The following is a 19,069-nucleotide window of genomic DNA, read 5'->3' on the forward strand; positions in this document are numbered from 1 at the left end:
GGCTGTTGCCTCGCCATTTTGGTCCCAAGTGATGTGTGTGGCCATGTGTGGAGGGCCGGTCACTGGCCTTGCCCTGAGGAGGGGCTTTCTTGGCCTGCCCTTGCCTCCCCCTCCCCACCTCTGAGGGTGACTTGGCCAAGGCCACCTCTTGGGTTCCCCTCCTGAAGTGGACATTTGAACCCTGCCCTCCCCGAGGCCAACACTCAGGCCTTCCCCCCATATTGTGGTCAAACCCCTGTTCCGGCAGGACTGAAGACCGACAGGTCGCAGGTTCGAATCCGGGGAGAGGCGGATGAGCTCCCTCTATCAGCTCCAGCTCCTCATGCAAAGGGGACAGGAGAGAAGCCTCCCACAAAGATGATAAAAACATCAAATCATCCGGGCAATGTCCCCGGGGCAATGTCCTTGCAGATGGCCAATTCTCTCACAACAGGAGCGACTTGCAGTTTCTCAAGTCGCTCCTGACACAACAAAAAACAAAAACAAACCCTCTTCCATTTCCATTTCCTTGCAGACGGCCAATTCTCTCGCAACAGGAGCGACTTGCAGTTTCTCCGGTCACTCCTGACACAACAACAAAAAACACCCCATATTGTTTGTCATTGGGGAGTTGCTTTGAGTCCCTTGGAGTTTCTAAAGCAGTAGTTTGGTATGTTGTCTTTGTTTGGGTCCCTGGGATCGTGTTGGCCTTTTACCTCCCGCGCTGGCTTCTGGAGCCAGTGATGGGCAAGCGCATGGGGCCCGTCTCTTTCTGGGGCCCCCTCCCCACATTCTCTTTCGTGGAGGAAAGTCTCCGTGTGTGGGAGTGGAATCACACCCGCTGTGGCTTGTGCCGTGTGAACCTGCTGCGTGTAGTCCCAAAAGGCCAGGCAACCTCTTCAGGGGGGCGCCCCTCCCCATGACTTCATGGGGTGTCTCCTGTGAGCCCCCCAGGAAGGGCGCCTTCTGGTCAAGGGCAACCCAGGCACAGCAGGGGGGAGAAGAAGGGAGGGAGGGAAGAAGGGAGGGAGGGAAGTTGAATCAATGCCCCCCCCAACCAGCCAGCCCCCCCCCATGATTCATTGTCCTTGAACGAGCCTGACTTGCATTTCAAGGCCTTCCTCATGAAAGCCTTCTGCTGACAGAAAGAGAAAGGCCTCGGAGACAGAGGGGGAGGGGGGGAGAGTAGGCAGAATGCCTTCTTGGGGGGGGGGGGGGGGGAGAGGCGCGGGGCCGAGGCAGGGCGCCCCCCTCGCTTCCAGGCCAGGCCTTGACCCCTTGACCTCCTCTCCTGCCCCCCTCCCCGGCCCCACAGGCAGGACGCACAGTGGGGCCCAGCTACGAGGGGGCCACGGCTGCCCCGCCCTGACACAGGGTGGCCCCTGGACTCCCCTCCCTGGGCCCTCCATTCGGGGGGGGGGGCTGCAGCCCGAGGCCCCGGAGGAGGGAGGGAGGGAAGCCAAGGGCCTTCCTGGGTGGGGGGGGGGGTGTCCAGGCCAGGCCTTGACCCCTTGACCTCTCCTGCTCCCCCCCCCCGTGGCCCCACGGAAAGGACGTACAGCGGGGCCCAGCCACGAGGGGGCCAAAGGCTGCCCCACCCTGACACAGGGTGGCCCCTAGACTCCCCTCCTTGGGCCCTCCATTGGGGGGGGGCTGCAGCCCAAGATCCCGGAGGAGGGAGAGAGGGAGTGAGGGAGGCCAAGGGCCTTCGGGGGGGGGGGGTTCCAGGCCAGGCCTTGACCCCTTGACCTCCTCTCCTGCTCCCCCCCCGGGCCCCACGGGCAGGATGCACAGTGGGCCCCAGCCACGAGGGGGCCACGGCCGCCCCCCCTCCAGAAACAGGGTGGGGGCCTTGCAGTCCGAGGCCCGGGAGGAGGGACAGAGGGAGGGAGGCCAAGGGCCTTCCTGGGGGGAGCGGGGTTCCAGGCCAGGTCTTGACCCCTTGACCTCCTCTCCTGCCCCCCCGGGGCCCCTCTTTGGGGCCTCCATTCAGGGGCCCCTGCAGCCCGAGGCCCCGGAGGAGGGAGAGAGAGAGGGAGGCCAAGAAGGGCCTTCCTTGGGGGGGGGCACCCTAACTCTGACACCTGTCCCCTCCTCCTTTTCGAATGGGGGGGCAGCTCCTCCTCGCCCCCATCCTGGCCCCCTCCCTCCCGCGCTCCGCTGCCTCCGGGACTTGTAAACACTGCCCCCCCCCCTTTCCTTCCCTCCCTCCGCTGGAGGCAGGCCCCTCCCCTCCCGCTCGGCGGCCCCGCCCTCCCGCATCTCATTAGCATAGATTAGCGCCACTGCCGCTGCCTCTGCCGCCGGAGGAGCCGTGCAGGTGCCGCGGAGGAGGAGGAAGAAGAGGAGGAGGAGGAGGAAGAGCGGGCGGCCTTCTTGCCCCTCTCTCTCTCTCTCTCTCTCTCTCGGCCATGGAGACGCACCGGAGGCGGGCGCGGAGGCACCGGCAGCAGGAGACGGCCAAGGAGCGGGAGACAAGGAGCCGGAGGCCGAGGCGGAGGGCGGCCCCGGCCGGAGGAGCAGCAGCAGGAGGAGGGCCACCACTGGGGCCCGGGTGGCGGTGGCTGGCCGCCGGGCTCTGGCTCCTCTGCGTTGCCGGAGGAGGAGGAGGAGGAGGAGGGGGTGAGTATGCGGGGGGGGGGGCTCTGCGGATAGGGGCCAGGGGGGGAGGGGGGGGGCGCCTTCCTTGGGTGCGGGAACAATGGGAGCAGCAGCAGCAGAGGGACCCCCTCCCTCCCCACTCCCCCTCCCCACTTTCCACTCCCTCTCCCCACTCCCCCTCCCCACTCCCCCTCCCCAACCCCGCTCCCCCTCCCCTGGCACTGCAGTGGCGCCGCCGGGCCTTTGTTTCAGACCCCCCCCATCCGTGAGCCCCCCCCCCCCAACCTCGCGAGGGCACCTTGGGCTCCCCCCTTTCTTCTTCTCCCCAGGGAAAGACCCCCCCCCCTCACCCCCAGAGAGACCTCTGATGCAGAGGAGAGAGAGAGAGAGGGAGAGAGGGAGAGAGGGAGAGGGATGCCCACCACAGCTCCCTCCTTGCCTCCTTGCCTCGGCCCCGAGCGACTTGGACGCCCCCCCCCCTTCCTTCTCCCCAGGGAAAGACCACCCCCCGCACCCCCAGAGAGACCCCTGATGCGAGAGAGAGAGAGGGAGAGAGAGAGGGAGAGAGAGGGAGGGGGATGCCCATCACAGCCCCCTCCTTGCCTCCCTGCCTCGACCCCGAGCGTCTTGGGCTCCCCCCTTCCTTATTCCCCCCAGGGAAAGACCCCCCCACACCCCCAGAGAGACCCCTGATGCGGAGGAGAGAGGAGAGGGAGGGAGGGAGGGAGGGAGGGGGTGCCCGCCACAGCCCCCCCCCGCTTCGGCCCCGAGCGGCGCTGCGGAAAAAGAGGAGGAGGAGGAGGAGGACAAAGCCCGGCCAAGGACAGGCAGCCCGGCAGACCCCGAAAAGACCCCTTTCTCTCTCTCCACCCCCCTCCCCGCAGTCCTTGAGAAGGTCAAAGCCCCCTCCCCTGCGTTGCCCTTCTACGCGCCTCTTGGAAAGACCTCTTGGGGGGGGGGGTCGTGGGGGTCTTGCCATCCTCCCCCCCGCCCAGCGCCGCCTCTTCCTTTGGGGGTGAAAGGAGGGCCTTTTGTGGGGGGGGGGGAGGCAGGCCTTGGGGTCCTCTCCATCCCCCCTCCCCCGTGCTGCCAGCCTGGGACCCTGCCCCGACCACCCCCCCCCCCCCCGCCTGCCCATCTGCCACAGCCTGGGATGAATGGCCTTGCGCTTTAATCAATCGCTCCTTTCTAGGTCAGCCTGGGGGGCGGGGGGGGGGGCAGGCGGGGGGCCCTAGATGTCTCTGCCCCCCTCCCCACCCATAGTAAAACGCAGCAGCATCAGCCCCCCGTCTCGCTTGCAGGAGGGCGCGGGGGGGGAGGGTCGGGGGGCCTTTGATGTCTCTGCCCCCCTCCCCACCCAGAGTTAAGGGCAGCAGCATCAGACCCCCCCCTCGCTTGCAGGAGGGCGCGGGGGGGGGCTTCTGCATGGGCCCAGGAGCACTCTTGCCTCCCCCCCCGCCCTCCTGCTCCTTGGACCCCTTCCTCCCCCTCCTCTTTTTTTAATAATAATAATAATAATAATAATAATAATAATAATATAAGGCCCCTTCCCCCTCCTCAGACGAGCCTTTCCAAAACAAAGGGGCTGCCCCCCAGGTCCTGCCAAGCTCTGGTCCTCCAAGGCTGGGAGGTCACTGGGGAGGGGAGGGGGAGGGGCAGGGCAGGGGTCTCAGGGGCAAGGGCCCCCCTCCCCTCCCTCCCTCCCTGCCCTGCCTGTCCCTGGAGGTCAGGCGCCCCTTGGGAGGCCCTTCCTGGCCCCACTTGCCCAGAAGTGGTCCTGAGTGGCAAACTCGTGCACCCCTCCCTCCCTGGGGCTCTCCCCACCCAGCGAGAACCCCCTCCCTCCCTCTGTTTGCGCTTTCCCTGCAAGGGGGGGGCCCTTGGATGCAAAGGCTGCTTACAAAACACTCCGCTCTCTGCTGCCAGGATGAGTTGCCCGTGGGAGGGAGGGGGAGGAGAGGGAGGGGAGGGGGGCCTTCTCCAAAAAGCCACCTTCCTCAGCGGAGGTTGCCCGGCCGCTTCCTTCCTTCGTGGGTTGCCCTTTGTCCAGTTTGGCCCGACAAGGCCGCTCCGGAGATGGGGCGCATGGAAGGGCCTTCTTTGGGGGTGGCTCCACCGCCTTCGTCCTGCTGCCCTGCTCTTCCTCCGGGCCTCTCTCTCTTTCTCTCTCGGCCTCTTTCTTTCTCTACCGGGAGGAGGAGGAGGGTTGCCCACCCCCACCCACCCACCCACCCCCCTTTTACAGGGCCATTCTCAGCCTGAGCGACGAGGGCCTGCTCACTCACCTGTGTGTGTGTGTGTGTGAGTGACGGGGGCGCCTCTGTCTTTGTGTATACCTGGGCAGGGGGAGGGTCAGCACAACACACACCCCCCACCACCACTGCGCCCCCCCCCCCCCAGTCTTCTCCTCCTGAATTCTTCCCTAGCTGGGAGTCCAGGCCAGAGAGAGAGTGGGAGGGAGACACAAAGGGCAGGGGGAGGGAGGGTCAGCACCCCCCACCACCACCACCACTACGCCCCCCCTAGTCTTTTCCTCCTGAATTCCTCCCTAGTTGGGAGTCGAGAGCCAGAAAGAGAGCGGGGAGGGGTGGTCTTTGTGGGGCAGGGTCCCAGGGAGACACAGAGAGAAGCCCCTCCCCTCCCCCTCCCCCCCGCCCGGGTGGGAGCCCTGAATGAACCCCTCGGGCTCCAGCCAAGGGGTTCGGGCTCCCCGGCGCCCACCCAGTGAAGTGGGGCTGAAAAGAGAGCCCCGGGGGAGGGGGGCTTTGGGGGACAGACATTGGGGTTCCTCCCCCCCCATGCTCCCAGCCTGGGACCCTGCCCCGACAACCCCCCCCCCCCGACACCCCAAACTGGGGAAAGAGCGGGGGGCGGGGTGTTTGTGGGGCAGGGTCCCATGGGGACACAAGTGGGAGCCAAGGGTTTCGGGCTCCACGAGCGTGCCCTCCTTGCGCCCACCCAGTGAGGTAGAAAAGGGAGCCCTCGGGGGAGGGGGTCTTTGGGGGACAGGCCTTGGGGTCCTCCCCCCCCCCATGCTGCCAGCCTGGGACCCTGCCCCGACACACACACACACACACCCGACACCCCAAACTGGGCAAAGGGCAAGGGGGGCACTTTTGATCCTCCGTGGGTCCCACGAAGGGAGGGAGGGAGGGAGGAAGCGGCCGGGCAGCATGGGCAACTGCCCACTTTCCTTCCCCCCCCCCCCAGCCTCAGCCCGGCCGGGGAGGGTGTCCGAGTGGCTCAGGGGTCAAGCCACGGGTTGCCCGGCCTGCCTGCCTGCCTTTAGGGCCTCTCTCTCTCTCTCTCTCCTTGCGGGGAAGAAAGGCGGTTGGCTCCGGCTGGGACTGCTCTTGAGGGGGGGGGCGGCGGCGGAGGGGTGGTCGGAAAGTGCCCCCCCCCTCCTTCCCTTCGGGTGTTCCCGGGCAGCTGCTTGGCGTCCAAGCCAGGCCCCCTCCCCGGGCTTGCAGCCCGAGGGGATCTGTGTCCCCCCCTCCTGTCCCCCCGCCTCGGGACAGGGGTCTCCCTCACCCCCCCATTTCCAATTTCCCGTAGGAGGGGGGGGTGCGGGCAGGCATAGGTTGGGCACCAGGACCCGGGAGGAGGGCGGGGAGGGAGGGAGGGAGGCGGGGGCTTGGGCTGCTTGGCATGCCGCTCACTCCTCGCCTCTCGCCTTCCATTCAGAAAAAGAATAGGACCCTCTCGGCACGGATTGGCACCGCGCTGCGGGGAGGGGGGGAGAAGGGGAGGGGAGGGGCTGCGCCTCCGAAGGTCACCTGCTCCTCCCCCCTCCTCCTCCTCTTTGGGAAGAAGGTTCTGGCGCCGCCTCAGCTGCACCCCCCCCCGAAGAGCAGCACCTTCTTTCCTCCCCCCCCCCAGCTCCAGCACTGCCCTCCCTGCTGCCCCCCCACCTCTGTGCACGCTCACACACTTAGCCTCGTTGTATCCCCCCCAGGAGGAGCACCTTCTTTCCTCTTCAACCCCCCCCCCCTCGGGCCCAGGACTGGCCTCCCTGCTGCCACCCCTCTAGGCTCATACACTCTGTATGCCCCCCCCCCCCCAAGGAGCAGCACCTTCTTTCCTTCCTTGGGGAAGAAGCCCCCCCACCCTCCAGCCCCAGGCCTGGTCTGCCTGCTGCCCCCCCCCACCTCTGTGCATGCTGACACACTTAGCCTCTCTGCCACCCCCCCCCCCCAGGAGCAGCACCTTCTTAACTTCCGCCCCCCAGCCCCAAGACTGGCTTCCCTGCTGCCCCCCCCACCTCTGTGTGCGCTCACACACTTAGCCTCTCTGCCCCCCCATGAGAAGCAACATTCTCCCCCCCCCTCACCTCCAGCACTGGCCTCCTGCTGTCGTCCCCCTCACTGCACGCGCTCCCACACTTAGCTTCTGTGGTCACCCCCCCCCCCAGGACTAGCATCTTCTTTCCTTCCTTGTGGAAGAAGCCCCCCACCCCCCAGCCCCAGGACTCGCCTTTCTGCTGCCCCCCCCCCACCTCTGTGCACGCTCACACACTTATCCTCTGTGTCGCGCCCCCCCCCCCGCTCCATGTCAAGGAGCTCCAGTCAGAATTAATTATGCAAGTTAATTAAGCTGATGCACATGTACTTAATTTTGCATAATCGTTTCATCTTCCCGCATTCTGGGTTTGAGAAGGATTTCTTGGCGGGGTTGTTTTGCAGCAGATAACCAGGCCGGGCGAAGGGGGGGGGGTGCGGTTGATGTCGGGCTGGAGGAGCTTCGGTGGGTGGGTGGGGGGGCTGTCCGGCAGAGCCTCCCTCCCTCCCTCCCTCCCTTGCAGGCCTGGCTCTGGGTCTTGGCAGGCCAGGGTCCCAGGGAGAAGGCTCCAGTTGGGCCCCCAGCAAGCGGCCCTTCAACCACTGGGGAGGGGGGCGGCGGTCCTAGAAATGGGGGGTGCAGGCCCTCCAGAGTCCCAGGGAAGCCTCTGCGTGGGGGTCCGAATGCCACTCACTGTCCCTCTCAGGACAGAGCCCACCCCCCAGATTCCCAGGCCCAGGCTGGCAGGGTTTTCTGTATTTATTTATTTATCGTGTCAGAAGCAAACCAAACAGTTGTATTGCATTTTTAAACAAACGAACAAGCAAACAAACAAACAAAACACAAAGTTTGCAAACTTGGTAGTCCTTTGACCGGTATCTGGCCACTTGGAGTGCCTCTGGTGTTGCTGCAAGAAGGTCCTCCCTGGTGCATCATGTGGAAGAAGGGCTCAGGGTGCATTGCAGCAGGTGGTCAGTGGTTGGCTCTTCTCCACACTCGCATGTCGAGGATTATTCCACTTTGTGGCCCCATTTCTTGAGGTTGGCTCTGCATCTCGTGGTGCCCAAGCGCAGTCTGTTCAGCGCCTTCCAAGTCGCCCAGTCCTCTGTGTGCCCAGGAAGGGGGAGTCTCTCATTCGGTATCAGCCAGGTTTGAGCCTGCCACTTTTGGACTCTCGCTTGCTGAGGTGTTCCTGCAAGTGTCTCTGTAGATCTTAGAAAACTACTTCTTGATTTAAGTCGTTGATGTGCTGGCTGATACCCAAACAAGGGATGAGCTGGAGATGTCTCTGCCTTGGTCCTTTCAATATTGGCTGCCACTTCCCGGCGGATGTCAGGTGGTGCAATACCGGCTAAGCAGTGTCATTTCTCCAGATACCCCGTGATGATGTGGCATGTTTCATTAAGAGTCACATCCACTGTTTTAGGGTGGTGAGATGTGTTCCACACTGGGCATGCATACTCAGCAGCAGAGTAGCATAGAGCAAGGGCAGATGTCTTCACTGTGTCTGGTTGTGATCCCCAGGTTGTGTCAGTCAGCTTTCATATGATATTGTTCCTAGCACCCACTTTTTGCTTGATGTTCAGGCAGTGCTTCTTGTAGGTCAGGGCACGGTCCAGAGTGACTCCTCCCAGGTATTTGGGTGCGCTGCAATGCTCCCGTGGGATTCCTTCCTTCCCAGGTAATAATCCTCAGAGCTTGGGATGCTTGTCTGTTCTTAAGGTGAAAGGCACATGTCTGTGTTTTAGATGTGTTAGGGATCAGCTGGTTTTCCCTGTAATAGGCTGTAAGGGCACCTAGAGCTTCAGAGAGCTTCTGTTCAACCATCTCAAAGCTCCCTGCTTGAGCGGTGATGGCACGATCATCAGCGTAGATGAAACTCTCTGTCCCTTCTGGCAGTGGCTGGTCATTTGTGTAGATGTTGAACATGGATGGAGCAAGCACGCTCCCCTGAGGCAGGCCGTTCTTCTGTTTCCGCCATCTGCTTCTCTGGCCCTGGAACACAACCAAAAAGCTCCTGTTTTGTAGCAGGTTTCCTCTGAGGCGGGTGAGGTGGTCGTCCTGTGTGATATTATATATATGATATATGTTTAGGGATCAGCTGGTTTTCCCTGTAATAGGCAGTAAGAGCACCTAGAGCTTCGGAGAGCTTCTGTTCTACCATCTCAAAGCTCCCTGCTTGAATGGTGATGGCACGATCATCAGCATAGATGAAGCTCTCTGTCCCTTCTGGCCGTGGCTGGTCATTTGTGTAAATGTTGAACATGGATGGAGCGAGCATGCTCCCCTGAGGCAGGCCGTTCTTCTGTGTCCGCCATCTGCTTCTCTGGCCCTGGAACTCAACAAAAAAGCTCCTGTTTTGTAGCAGGTTTCCTATGAGACGGGTGAGGTGGTCGTCCTTGGTGATACTATACATTTTTCTCAGGAGGAGGAGGCGGTGGTTGACAGTCTCATAGGCTGGTGAAAGGACTACATTTCGTGAAAGGACTACATTTGGGAAAGGAAAGGAAAGGTATGGAAAGAAAGGAAGGAAGGAAGGAAGGAAGGAAGGAAGGAAGGAAGGAAGGAAGGAAGGAAGAGGAGGGGTCTGCCTCGTGCCCTTTGCCCTTGCCCTCCTTCCCCAGCTGCGAACTTATGGGCCCTCCCTCCCTCCCTTCTGGAAAGGAGAAGCCCCATTGGGGAGTGCCATTCATCTGCCCCTAATGATCTGGGGAGAGAGAACTTGGGGGGATTGTAATCTGGAAGGGGTCTTGGGAGAAGGGCTGGGCGGGCCCAGGCTCTGCGGAGACCCCTCGCCCCCTTTCCCCTCCTTTCTTTCCCCTTCTCTCTCTCTCTCCCCCCCCCCAAATAATCTGTGAGTAAGGGGGCAGGAGGACTGTGTGGAGGGTCAAGGCCTTGACCGGAGGGAAGGTCTTCATAGACTCATAGAGTTGGAAGAGACCTCCTGGGCCATCATCCAGTCCAACTTCATTCTGCCAAGAAGCAGGAATATTGCATTCAAAGCACCCCTGACAGATGGCCACCCAGCCTCTGTTTCAAAGCTTCCAAAGAAGGAGCCTCCACCACACTCCCTCCGGGGCAGAGAGTTCCACTGCTGAACGGCTCTCACAGTCAGGAAGTTCTACCTCATGTTCAGGTGGAATCTCCGTTCTTGTATCAGAATCCTAGAATCCTAGAGTTGGAAGAGACCTCCTGGGCCATCTTCCAGTCCAACCCCATTCTGCCAAGAAGCAGGAAAATTGCATTCAAAGCACCCCCGACAGATAGCCATCCAGCCTCTGTTTAAATGACTCCAAAGAAGGAGCCTCCGACACACTCCTGGGCAGAGAGTTCCACTGCTGAACGGCTCTCACAGCCAGGAAGTTCTACCTCATGTTCAGGTGGAATCTCCATTCTTGTATCAGAATCATAGAATCCCAGAGTTGGAAGAGACCTCCTGGGCCCTCATCCAGTCCAACCCCATTCAGCCAAGAAGCAGGAAAATTGCATTCAACGCACCCCCGACAGATGGCCAGCCAGCCTCTGCTTCAAAGCTTCCAAAGAAGGAGCCTCCACCACACTCCAGGGCAGAGAGTTCCACTGCTGAACGGCTCCCACAGCCAGGAAGTTCTTCCTCGTGTTCAGATGGAATCTCCTCTCTTGTAGTTTGAAGCCATTGCTCCTTGTCCTAATCTCCATGGAAGCAGAAAACAATCCTGTTTCCTCCTCCCTGTGGCTTCCTCTGACATATTTCCCTCTCACCCCACGTCCCAGGGGGGCTCCTTCTCTGCCAGACCCCTCCCCCTCCCTCCAACTCACCCTCTATCTTCAAAGGACCTCCCCAGGAAAGGTCAATGTGGGGTGTCGGCCTCTCTTATCCCTGTACCCTAATTGGGGGGGGGGGCTGGGCCACTTCCTCCCCCCTTTGCTTTCCCCCTTTGCTCTGGAGCGCTTCTCCTGTTGAAATTAATTACTTTTCTTCCTGTTCTTTTTTTTTTTTTTACTTGTGCGGATTTGTGAGTTTCCTTCAGGGCTGTAATTAATTCTGCACAAAATTTGCAGGAAAAGCCTCGGCCTCAGCGCCGGGATTTATGGGGGTGCCCTAAAAGCAGGGGTGGCCCCTGAGCATGGCAAGAGAGTGCCTTGGGATTTGTAGTGCTCCCTTCAGGACATGGCTTTCCTGGGACTGAGGGTGGAAGGGTTGGTGGTGGGTCTGTGGACCCCTTTCTCGGGCGTCTGGGGCTGGCGTTGTGTCTTGGTTCATTCCTCACAACGTGTCCTTATGGGACTTTGTGGGGCGCGTGGGTGTGTGTGGTGCGTTTGTGTTGACTTATGCCAAAAGAGGAGATGGGGTCCAAGCAAGGCAGTGCTACTTATGGGGGAATGGCTTATGGCAGTGTTCCTCAACCTGGGGTCGGGACCCCTGGGGGGGTCGCAAGGGGTTTCAGAGGGGTCGCCAAAGACCATCAGAAAACACAGTATATTCTGTTGGTTATGAGGGTTCTGCGTGGGAAGTTTGGCCGAATTGTATTATTGATGGGCTTTAGAATGCTTTTTGATTGTAGGTGAACTATAAATCCCAGCAACCACAACTCCCAAATGTCAAGGTCTATTTTCCCCCAAGTCCACCAGTGTTCACATTTGGGCATATTGAGTATTTGTGCCAATTTTGGTCCAGACACATCATTGTTTGAATTCACAGTCCTCTCTGGATGTAAGTGAACTACAACTCCCAAACTCAAGGAAATGCCCACCAAACCATTCCAGTATTTTCTGTTGGTCATGAGAGTTGTGTGTGCCAAGTCTGCATCGTTGGTGGAGTTCAGAATGCTCTCTGACTGTAGGTGAACTATAAATCCCAGCAACTACATCTCCCAAATGACAAAACCAACCCCCTGCAAGCCCACCAGTATTCAAATTTGGGCGTATTGGGTATTTGTGCCAAATGAATGAAAATTCCTCCTGCAATGATTCATAACATTAGCAAAATGACAGTTATCAAGGAATGTTGTGGTTGGGGGTCACCACAACATGAGGAACTGCATTAAGGGGTCGCGGCATTAGGAAGGTTGAGAAACACTGGCTTATGGGGTCGAGAAGAGCGGGGCAGAAATGTTGTAAATAAACAAATAGGGAAAGTATTTTACCCCAGAATCAGGAAAATGGAGGAAAGGACATGGCGGGTGAGATGGATTTGTCTATGGTGGTGATGGTTGGTGGTGGTGGGGGGGGGGGGCAGAGGTCTTTCCTTCATCCACCTTTAAGTGGCCATCCCTAGAAATTGGGGGCCCTGAATTGGCTGCAGAGGGCGGGTGTGTGTGTGTGTTTGGGCTGGTGTTTTTGTGGGGCTCACAATGGGCCATTCTCCTTGGGCCAGCGGCTGGGATAAGGAACCCCTGTGCTTCCTTCCTGGGAACACAGAGCCCCCTCCCTCCCTCTGTCTGGGGGGGGGAGGGAGGGGAGGAGCCAGGGCCACTGTCTCCGCCTGGCACGGAAAGGGGGGGGGAGCGGAAGCAAGCGAGGGGTGTGTGTGTGTGAGTGGAGAAAGCTTGTCTCTTTGCTCTGCTGCACAAATTGGGGCAGGGAACAAGGATGGGTCCCAAGGCATTGGTGGTGGTGATGGTGGGGCTTTAGGGGCCGGGGGGGGGGGGGTCAAGGCCCCTGGACGGCCAGAGCTTGACCCTTCCCTTCTGCCAGCCAAAGGTGCCTCCCAAGCTGCTCCCCCTTTTCCTCCCCAAGTCACTTGGATGCTGCTGCTCAGGTGGGGACAGCAATGGGAGCAACTCCCCCCCCCCCCCCCCGGTCAATCGTAAGCCGGATCGGGGCATAGGGTGGCAACCTGTACTGGACGGGGTTGCACTCCCCCTGAAGTCACAGGTCTGCAGCTTGGGTGTCCTCCCAGACCCATGATGGCGAACATACGACACGTGTGTCAGCACTGACACGCGTAGCCATTTTCGATGACACATGGCCACATACAGAGAAGATGGGGCCGCTTCCCAAGAAGGACATTTCCTCCTCGGCTCCTACACCGGCATTTTTCTATAATGCCGAGATATACGGCATTATAGAAAAAGCAGGTAACTTAAATAATTAGTTTTTGGTTTATTAAATACAGTTATATATTACAATAATATATTTTTCTTATTAAACTATAAATATCATGAAATTATGGGTTTTTCTCGAAGTGACACCCCACTCGAGTTGTGCTTGGTTTTTTTGGCGAGTATTGACACACCAAACTCAAAAGGTTGCCCATCATTGTCCTAGACTCATCACTAATGCCAGGTGTTGGCGGTGGCCGGGAGGGCCTTCATAGAATCCTAGAATCAAAGAGTTGGGAGAGACCTCCTGGGCCATCCTCCAGTCCAACCCCATTCTGCCAAGAAGCAGGAAAATTGCGTTCAAATCACCCCTGACAGATGGCCATCCAGCCTCTGTTTAAAAGCCTCCAAAGAAGGAGCCTCCACTACACTCCCTCCGGGGCAGAGAGTTCCACTGCTGAACGGCTCTCACAGTCATGAAGTTCTTCCTCATGTTCAGATGGAATCTCCTACTTTTAGTTTGAAGCCATTCCTCCATTGCGTCCTAGTCTCCAAGGAAGCAGAAAACAAGCGTTGCTCCCTCCTCCTCCCTGTGGCTTCCTCTCACATATTTATACATGGCTATCGTATCTCCTCTCAGCCTTCTCTTCTTCAGGCTAAACATGCCCAGTTCCCTAAGCCGCTCCTCATAGGGCTTGTTCTCCAGACCCCTGATCATTTTAGTCGCTCTCCTCTGGACACATTCCAGCTTGTCAATATCTCTCTTGAATTGCGGTGTCCAGAATTGGACACAATATTCCAGGTTACGTGGTCTAACCAAAGCGGAATAGAGCATGGGGAGCATTACTTCCCTAGACGTAGGCACTAGGCTCCTCTTGATGCAGGCCAAAATCCCATTGGCTTTGTTGCCGCCACATCACATTCCTGTCTCGTGTTTACCTTCCTGTCCACGAGGACTCCAAGATCTTTTTCACACGTACTGCTCTCGAGCCAGGCCTCATTATCCCCCATTCTGTCTCTTTGCATTTCGTTTTTCCTGCCTAAGTGGAGTATCAATTAAAACTCGTGCGCCAGCTGCAACCATACCTCATGAAGTTGGATCTGGCCAGGGTGGTCCATGGCTTAGTTACCTCTAGATTGGACTACTGTAATGCACTTTATGTGGGGCTGCTCTTGAAGACAGCTCGGAAACTTCAATTGGTACAACGATCGGCAGCCAGGTTACTAACTGGAGTGACTTACAGGGAGCTGGTTTTTGAGTTCTGTGAATCCCACAAACAAACATTACATTTTTATTTCTATAGACTAGCTGTCCCCTGCCAGGCGTTGCTGTGGCCCAGTCTGGTGATCTGGAAAATAAAGTAATGAGAAAGTGTAGGTTTCTAATCTATGTAATTCCTTTCTGCTTGAGGGTAAACAGTATTTCTTGCTGTTTCTTTGTCAGTGTTGATGTGGAGAGTGTCTGGTTTGCCTACTCTGGGATATGCAACATATCATAGTCCTTCTTTAAGGGTCTCTTTCAAATCTATGATACTATATCTGTGTGTGTGTGAGAGAGAATCTATCTATATTTATGGCTCTCTGTCAGGAGGGCTCTGATTACATTTTCTTGCCCTGGTGAAGAGATTTGGACTGGATGGCCTTAAGTATTTTCTGTTGGTCATAGGGGTTCTGTGTGGGAAGTTTGGCCCATTTCTGTTGTTTGTGGGTTTCAGAATGCTCTTTAATTGTAGTGAACTATAAATCCCAGTAACTACAAATCCCAAATGTCAAGGTCTATTTCTCCAAACTCCATCTGTGTTCATATTTAGGCATATTGAGTATTTGTGCCAAGTTTGGTCCAGATCCATCATTGTTTGAGTCCACAGTGCTCTCTGGATGTAGGTGAACTACAACTCACAAACTCAAGGTCAATGCCCACCAAACCCTTCCAGTGTGTTCTGTTAGTCATGGAAGTCCTGTATGCCATGTTTGGTCGAATTCCATCATTGGTGGAGTTCAGAATGGTCTTTGATTGGAGGTGAACTATAAATCCCAGCAATTACAACTCCCAAATGTCAAGGTCTATTTCCCTTAAACTCCATCTGTGTTCATATTTGGGCATATGGAATATTCGTGCCAAGTTGTTTGAGTCCACAGTGCTCTCTGGATGTGGGTGAACTATAATTCTCAAACTCAAGGTCAATGTCCACCAAACCTTTCCAGTTTTTTCTGTTGGTCATGGGAGCCCTGTGTGCTAAGTTTGGCCCAATTCCATCCTTGGTGGAGTTCAATATGCTCTTTGATTGTAGGTAAACTATAAATCCCAGCAACGACAATTCCCAAATGACAAAATCAATTTTTGTGAGTAGAGGACATAAATTGGACTGTTGGGTGTCTTGTGTCCAAATTTGGTGTCAATACCCCCAGTGGGTTTTGAGTTCTGATAGTAGCACGAACTAACATTACATTTTTATTTATATAGATTGTTATTATTATTATTATTATTATTATTATTATTATTAAACCTTCTGCTCTTCCCATTGACTTGTGGGCTGCAGGGGAAGAAAACGCCCAGCCCTCCCTGACATTCGTTCATTCATTTGGGACATTTCTATTCCACTCCGCCCTTCTCCATAAGGGCATTTCCAGCAAATAAACAAATAGCCATCCAGTAAAGTGGATGTGGGGTGGCAACGTCCCTGGGCCCTTCCAGGCAGGCCCTTTCTCCCAGGACCGGACCCCAGGCTTCCTGTTTATCCCAGATTATCTGGCAGTGGAGACGCATAGGATCCAATTTCAAGCAGAAGACCTGGGAGAGGATCCTGGGAGAAAGGGGTCCTCGCCTTTGGCCCCTGGGAGGGCAGGGCCCTGGTCAGAATGCCTCCGCTCCCACCTGCCAGGTGTCCTTTAGTCCAGCCTTTCCCGGGTCCCATCATCACCATCATCAGGGGGACACGTGTCTCGAGAGCAGGACGTGGGAAAAAGATCTTGGGGTCCTTGTGGACAACAAGTTAAACATGAGCCAGGAATGTGATGTGGCGGCAAAAAAAGCCAATGGGATTTTGGCCTGCATCAAGAGGAGCATAGTGTCTAGATCTAAGGAAGTCATGCTCCCCATGCTCTATTCTGCTTTGGTTAGACCACATCTGGAATATTGCGTCCAATTCTGGACACCACAATCCAAGAGAGATATTGACTCTAAGCTGGAATGTGTCCAGAGGAGGGCAACTCAAATGATCAGGGGTCTGGAGAACAAGCCCTATGAGGAGTGGCTTAAGGAGCTGGGCATGTTTAGCCTGCAGAAGAGAAGGCTGAGAGGAGATATGATGAGAGCCATGGATCAAGATGTGAGAGGAAGCCACAGGGAGGAGGAGGGAGCAAGCTTCCTTTCTGCTTCCTTGGAGACTAGGACGCAATGGAACAATGGCTTCAAACTACAAGAGAGGAGATTCCATCTGAACATGAGGAAGAACTTCCTGACTGTGAGAGCCGTTCAGCAGTGGAACTCTCTGCCCCGGAGGGAGTGTGGTGGAGGTTCCTTCTTTGGAAGCTTTGAATCAGAGGCTGAATGGCCATCTGTCAGGGGTGCTTTGAATGCAATATTCCTGCTTCTTGGCAGAATGGAGTTGGACTGGAGGATGGCCCAGGAGGTCTCTTCCAACTCTTTGATTCTATGATTCTATGAGGTCTGCTGGAACTAGGAAAGTGGGTTTATATATCTGGAATGACCAGGGTGGGACAAAGAACTCTTGTCTGCTGGAGCTAGGTGGGAATGTTTCAACTAACCACCTTGATTAGCATTTGATGGCCTGGCAGTGCCTGGGGCAATCTTTTGTTGAGAGGTGATTAGATGTGCCTGATTGTTTTCCCTCTGTTCAGCCCCGTAGCCAGGATTTTGATTCGGGGGCAGGGGCGGGGAGGGAGCTGAGGATCTACCCTAGCAGACCTTTTGTATCATTACCCCAACACCCCCATGCATATGGGATATATTGAGCATGGTGATCAGATCATGATATAAATAAACATAATGGTTTAAATCATGTACCCGTAAGGCCTTCTCGCGGACCACCCTGAGAATTTTGGGGGGCGGGGCGGCTGAAGCCCCTCAAGCCCCTCCCCTGGCTACATGCCTGTGTTGTTTTCCTGTTGTGATTTTTGAGTGTTTTTAATACTGTTATCCAGATTTCGTTCCTTTTCATGGTTTCCTCCTTTCTATTGAAATTGTCCGCATGCTTCATGTGTATTTGAATGGCTTCTCTGTGTAGCCTGACTGGTGGTTGTGAGCATGGCCCAGCATTTCTGTGTTCTCCAATAATCTGCTGCGTCCAGGTTGGTTCATCAAGTAGTCTTGTGATTTGGACATTTTTAAGCAGAGGTTAGATGTCCATCTGTCGGGGGTGCTTTGAATGCAATATTCCTTCTTCTTGGCAGAATGGGGTTGGATTGGATGGCCCACCAGGTCTCTTCCAACTCTAGGCTTCTAGGATTCTCTGATCATCATCATCATCATCATCATCATCATCATCCCCAGGAGCACAGGTCAAGCCAGGCAGGATGGGGTTGAGGTCCTCCGGGACCCACCCGCAGTCCCCCATTACTGCCCCCCCCCCCCAGAAGGAGACCCCCTCTCTGGGCAAGAAGCTTGGGCTCATCCTCTTAATGGGGACGGTTTTCGGGAGTGAGGAGGCTTTGCCTTCCGAGGCATTCTTTCCTTCTGCCGAATGCTGCTCATGCGCATGCCATGCGGAGCGGAGGAAGGCAGTGGCGCCGACGGAATGTGCATTCTAAGCAGCCAGCGTGGCTCCTTGTGAGCGAGGCCTGGCATTCAGAGGCAGCCAAATGCCACTCTTGAGCGTCATTTGCGAGAAGGCTCTGTTTACGCGGATTGCGTGCCGGCAGGGGACCACGGTGCATGTGCACGTGTGTCTGCCTGCACACGTGTGGCTTACACCCCCTCCCCACACCCATAGAGGAGGAGGCCCTGGGACAGAGCCGGGGGGGGGGGGTTGGGGGCAGGCCACCCATTCAGCGCTTGGCAAGCAATGGGCTCCATCCCTCAGAGTTCCCCGGCAGAGCCTCGTGTCGCATTGCCATTTTGCAGAAGGGGAGGCGCCTACGCCTTTGAGGAGCGAAATGCCAGCGGGGCCCCGGAGGGTCAGGCAGAAGAAAGGGCCCCGTTGTGGGCAGTGCAGGAGGAGGGCAGAGCGCAGCAATGGGGGAAATGCCAGGCATCCTGACCCCTTCCCCCCTCCCTCCCTCCCTCTCTCCCTCGGGTGCTTTGTCTGCCTTCTGCAGCCCTCCTCCTCCCTGGACGTCCTGTCCTGTCCTGGAAAATGGATGCTGGGCCAGCTGCCAGCGTCCCCCCCCCCACTTGAAAGCCAAACCCAGGGGCTATTTGGGGGGCCTTGGGCTGTCCCGCTCCTCCCCTGGCCCTTTCCCTGCTGGCCTCCTCCCTCCCTCCCTCCTGCCAGCCTTGCTGTGTAGGGCTGGTCCTGAGGTTGCAATGCCCATCTTCCCTCACCACTGGCCAGGCCTGTAGCGAGGGGGGGGGGGTTACGGGTTCAAACCCCGCCCGAAATGTTTCAGATTTTTTTTTTAAATTCATGTTTACTCATGAATTTTAACTGGTGAACCCAATCCGCATGCTGCTAAGTCTATGAGATGCAAAAAATTAAGAGTCCCTCCAGAACTTCAAACACTATCTCAAGCAAATATTTATTTGTTTGTTTGTTTGTTTGTTATTTGAACTTCTATGCGGCCACTCCCCTGGGGCTCGGAGCGGCTTACAAGAACAGGCTAAAATCGAACACAATTTAAAACAATTTAAAAGCAGCAATATCAGATATCAAAGGCCTGTTCTTCTTGGCTTTGTCTTTCATGCCCTGCGGAAAGCTGGTAAGTCCCGCAAGGCACGGACTTCAGGTGGCAGAGTGTTCCAGAGTGATGGTGCCACTGCTGTGAAGGCTCTGCGCCTGGTTGCTGTTAGGCACAAGGTCTTGACACTGGGGACTTCCAATACACCATGGTCCTCAGAAAGGAGGGATCTCGGGTTGGGAGGGGGTGAGGGGGTCCCTCGGGTACATCGGCCCCAGACCATGCAAGGCCTTAAATATTGACAATTTATTCACACTGTCATTACTTGCAGCAATAGCCGATGTAGTGAAGCAACCAAGTTGGGTGTGTGTGTGTGTTGAATGCTCTCATTA

At 56.8% G+C, this 19,069-nt stretch overlaps 1 protein-coding gene across 1 annotated transcript in view; it reads left to right on the forward strand.

The window, feature by feature from the left end:
* Positions 1 to 2,240: 2,240 nt before the first annotated feature.
* LOC132783380 (cell adhesion molecule 4-like) overlaps positions 2,241 to 19,069 on the forward strand; it is a 29,578-nt gene continuing 12,749 nt past the window's right edge. The window contains exon 1 of the mRNA XM_067461968.1: positions 2,241 to 2,601. Within this exon, the coding sequence (XP_067318069.1) occupies positions 2,391 to 2,601 (211 nt within the window). The 5' untranslated portion in view covers positions 2,241 to 2,390. The remainder of the gene's footprint in view (positions 2,602 to 19,069) is intronic.

This window comes from Anolis sagrei, chromosome Y (genome assembly GCF_037176765.1).
Source record: "Anolis sagrei isolate rAnoSag1 chromosome Y, rAnoSag1.mat, whole genome shotgun sequence".
In the NCBI taxonomy this organism is placed as follows: domain Eukaryota; kingdom Metazoa; phylum Chordata; class Lepidosauria; order Squamata; family Dactyloidae; genus Anolis; species Anolis sagrei.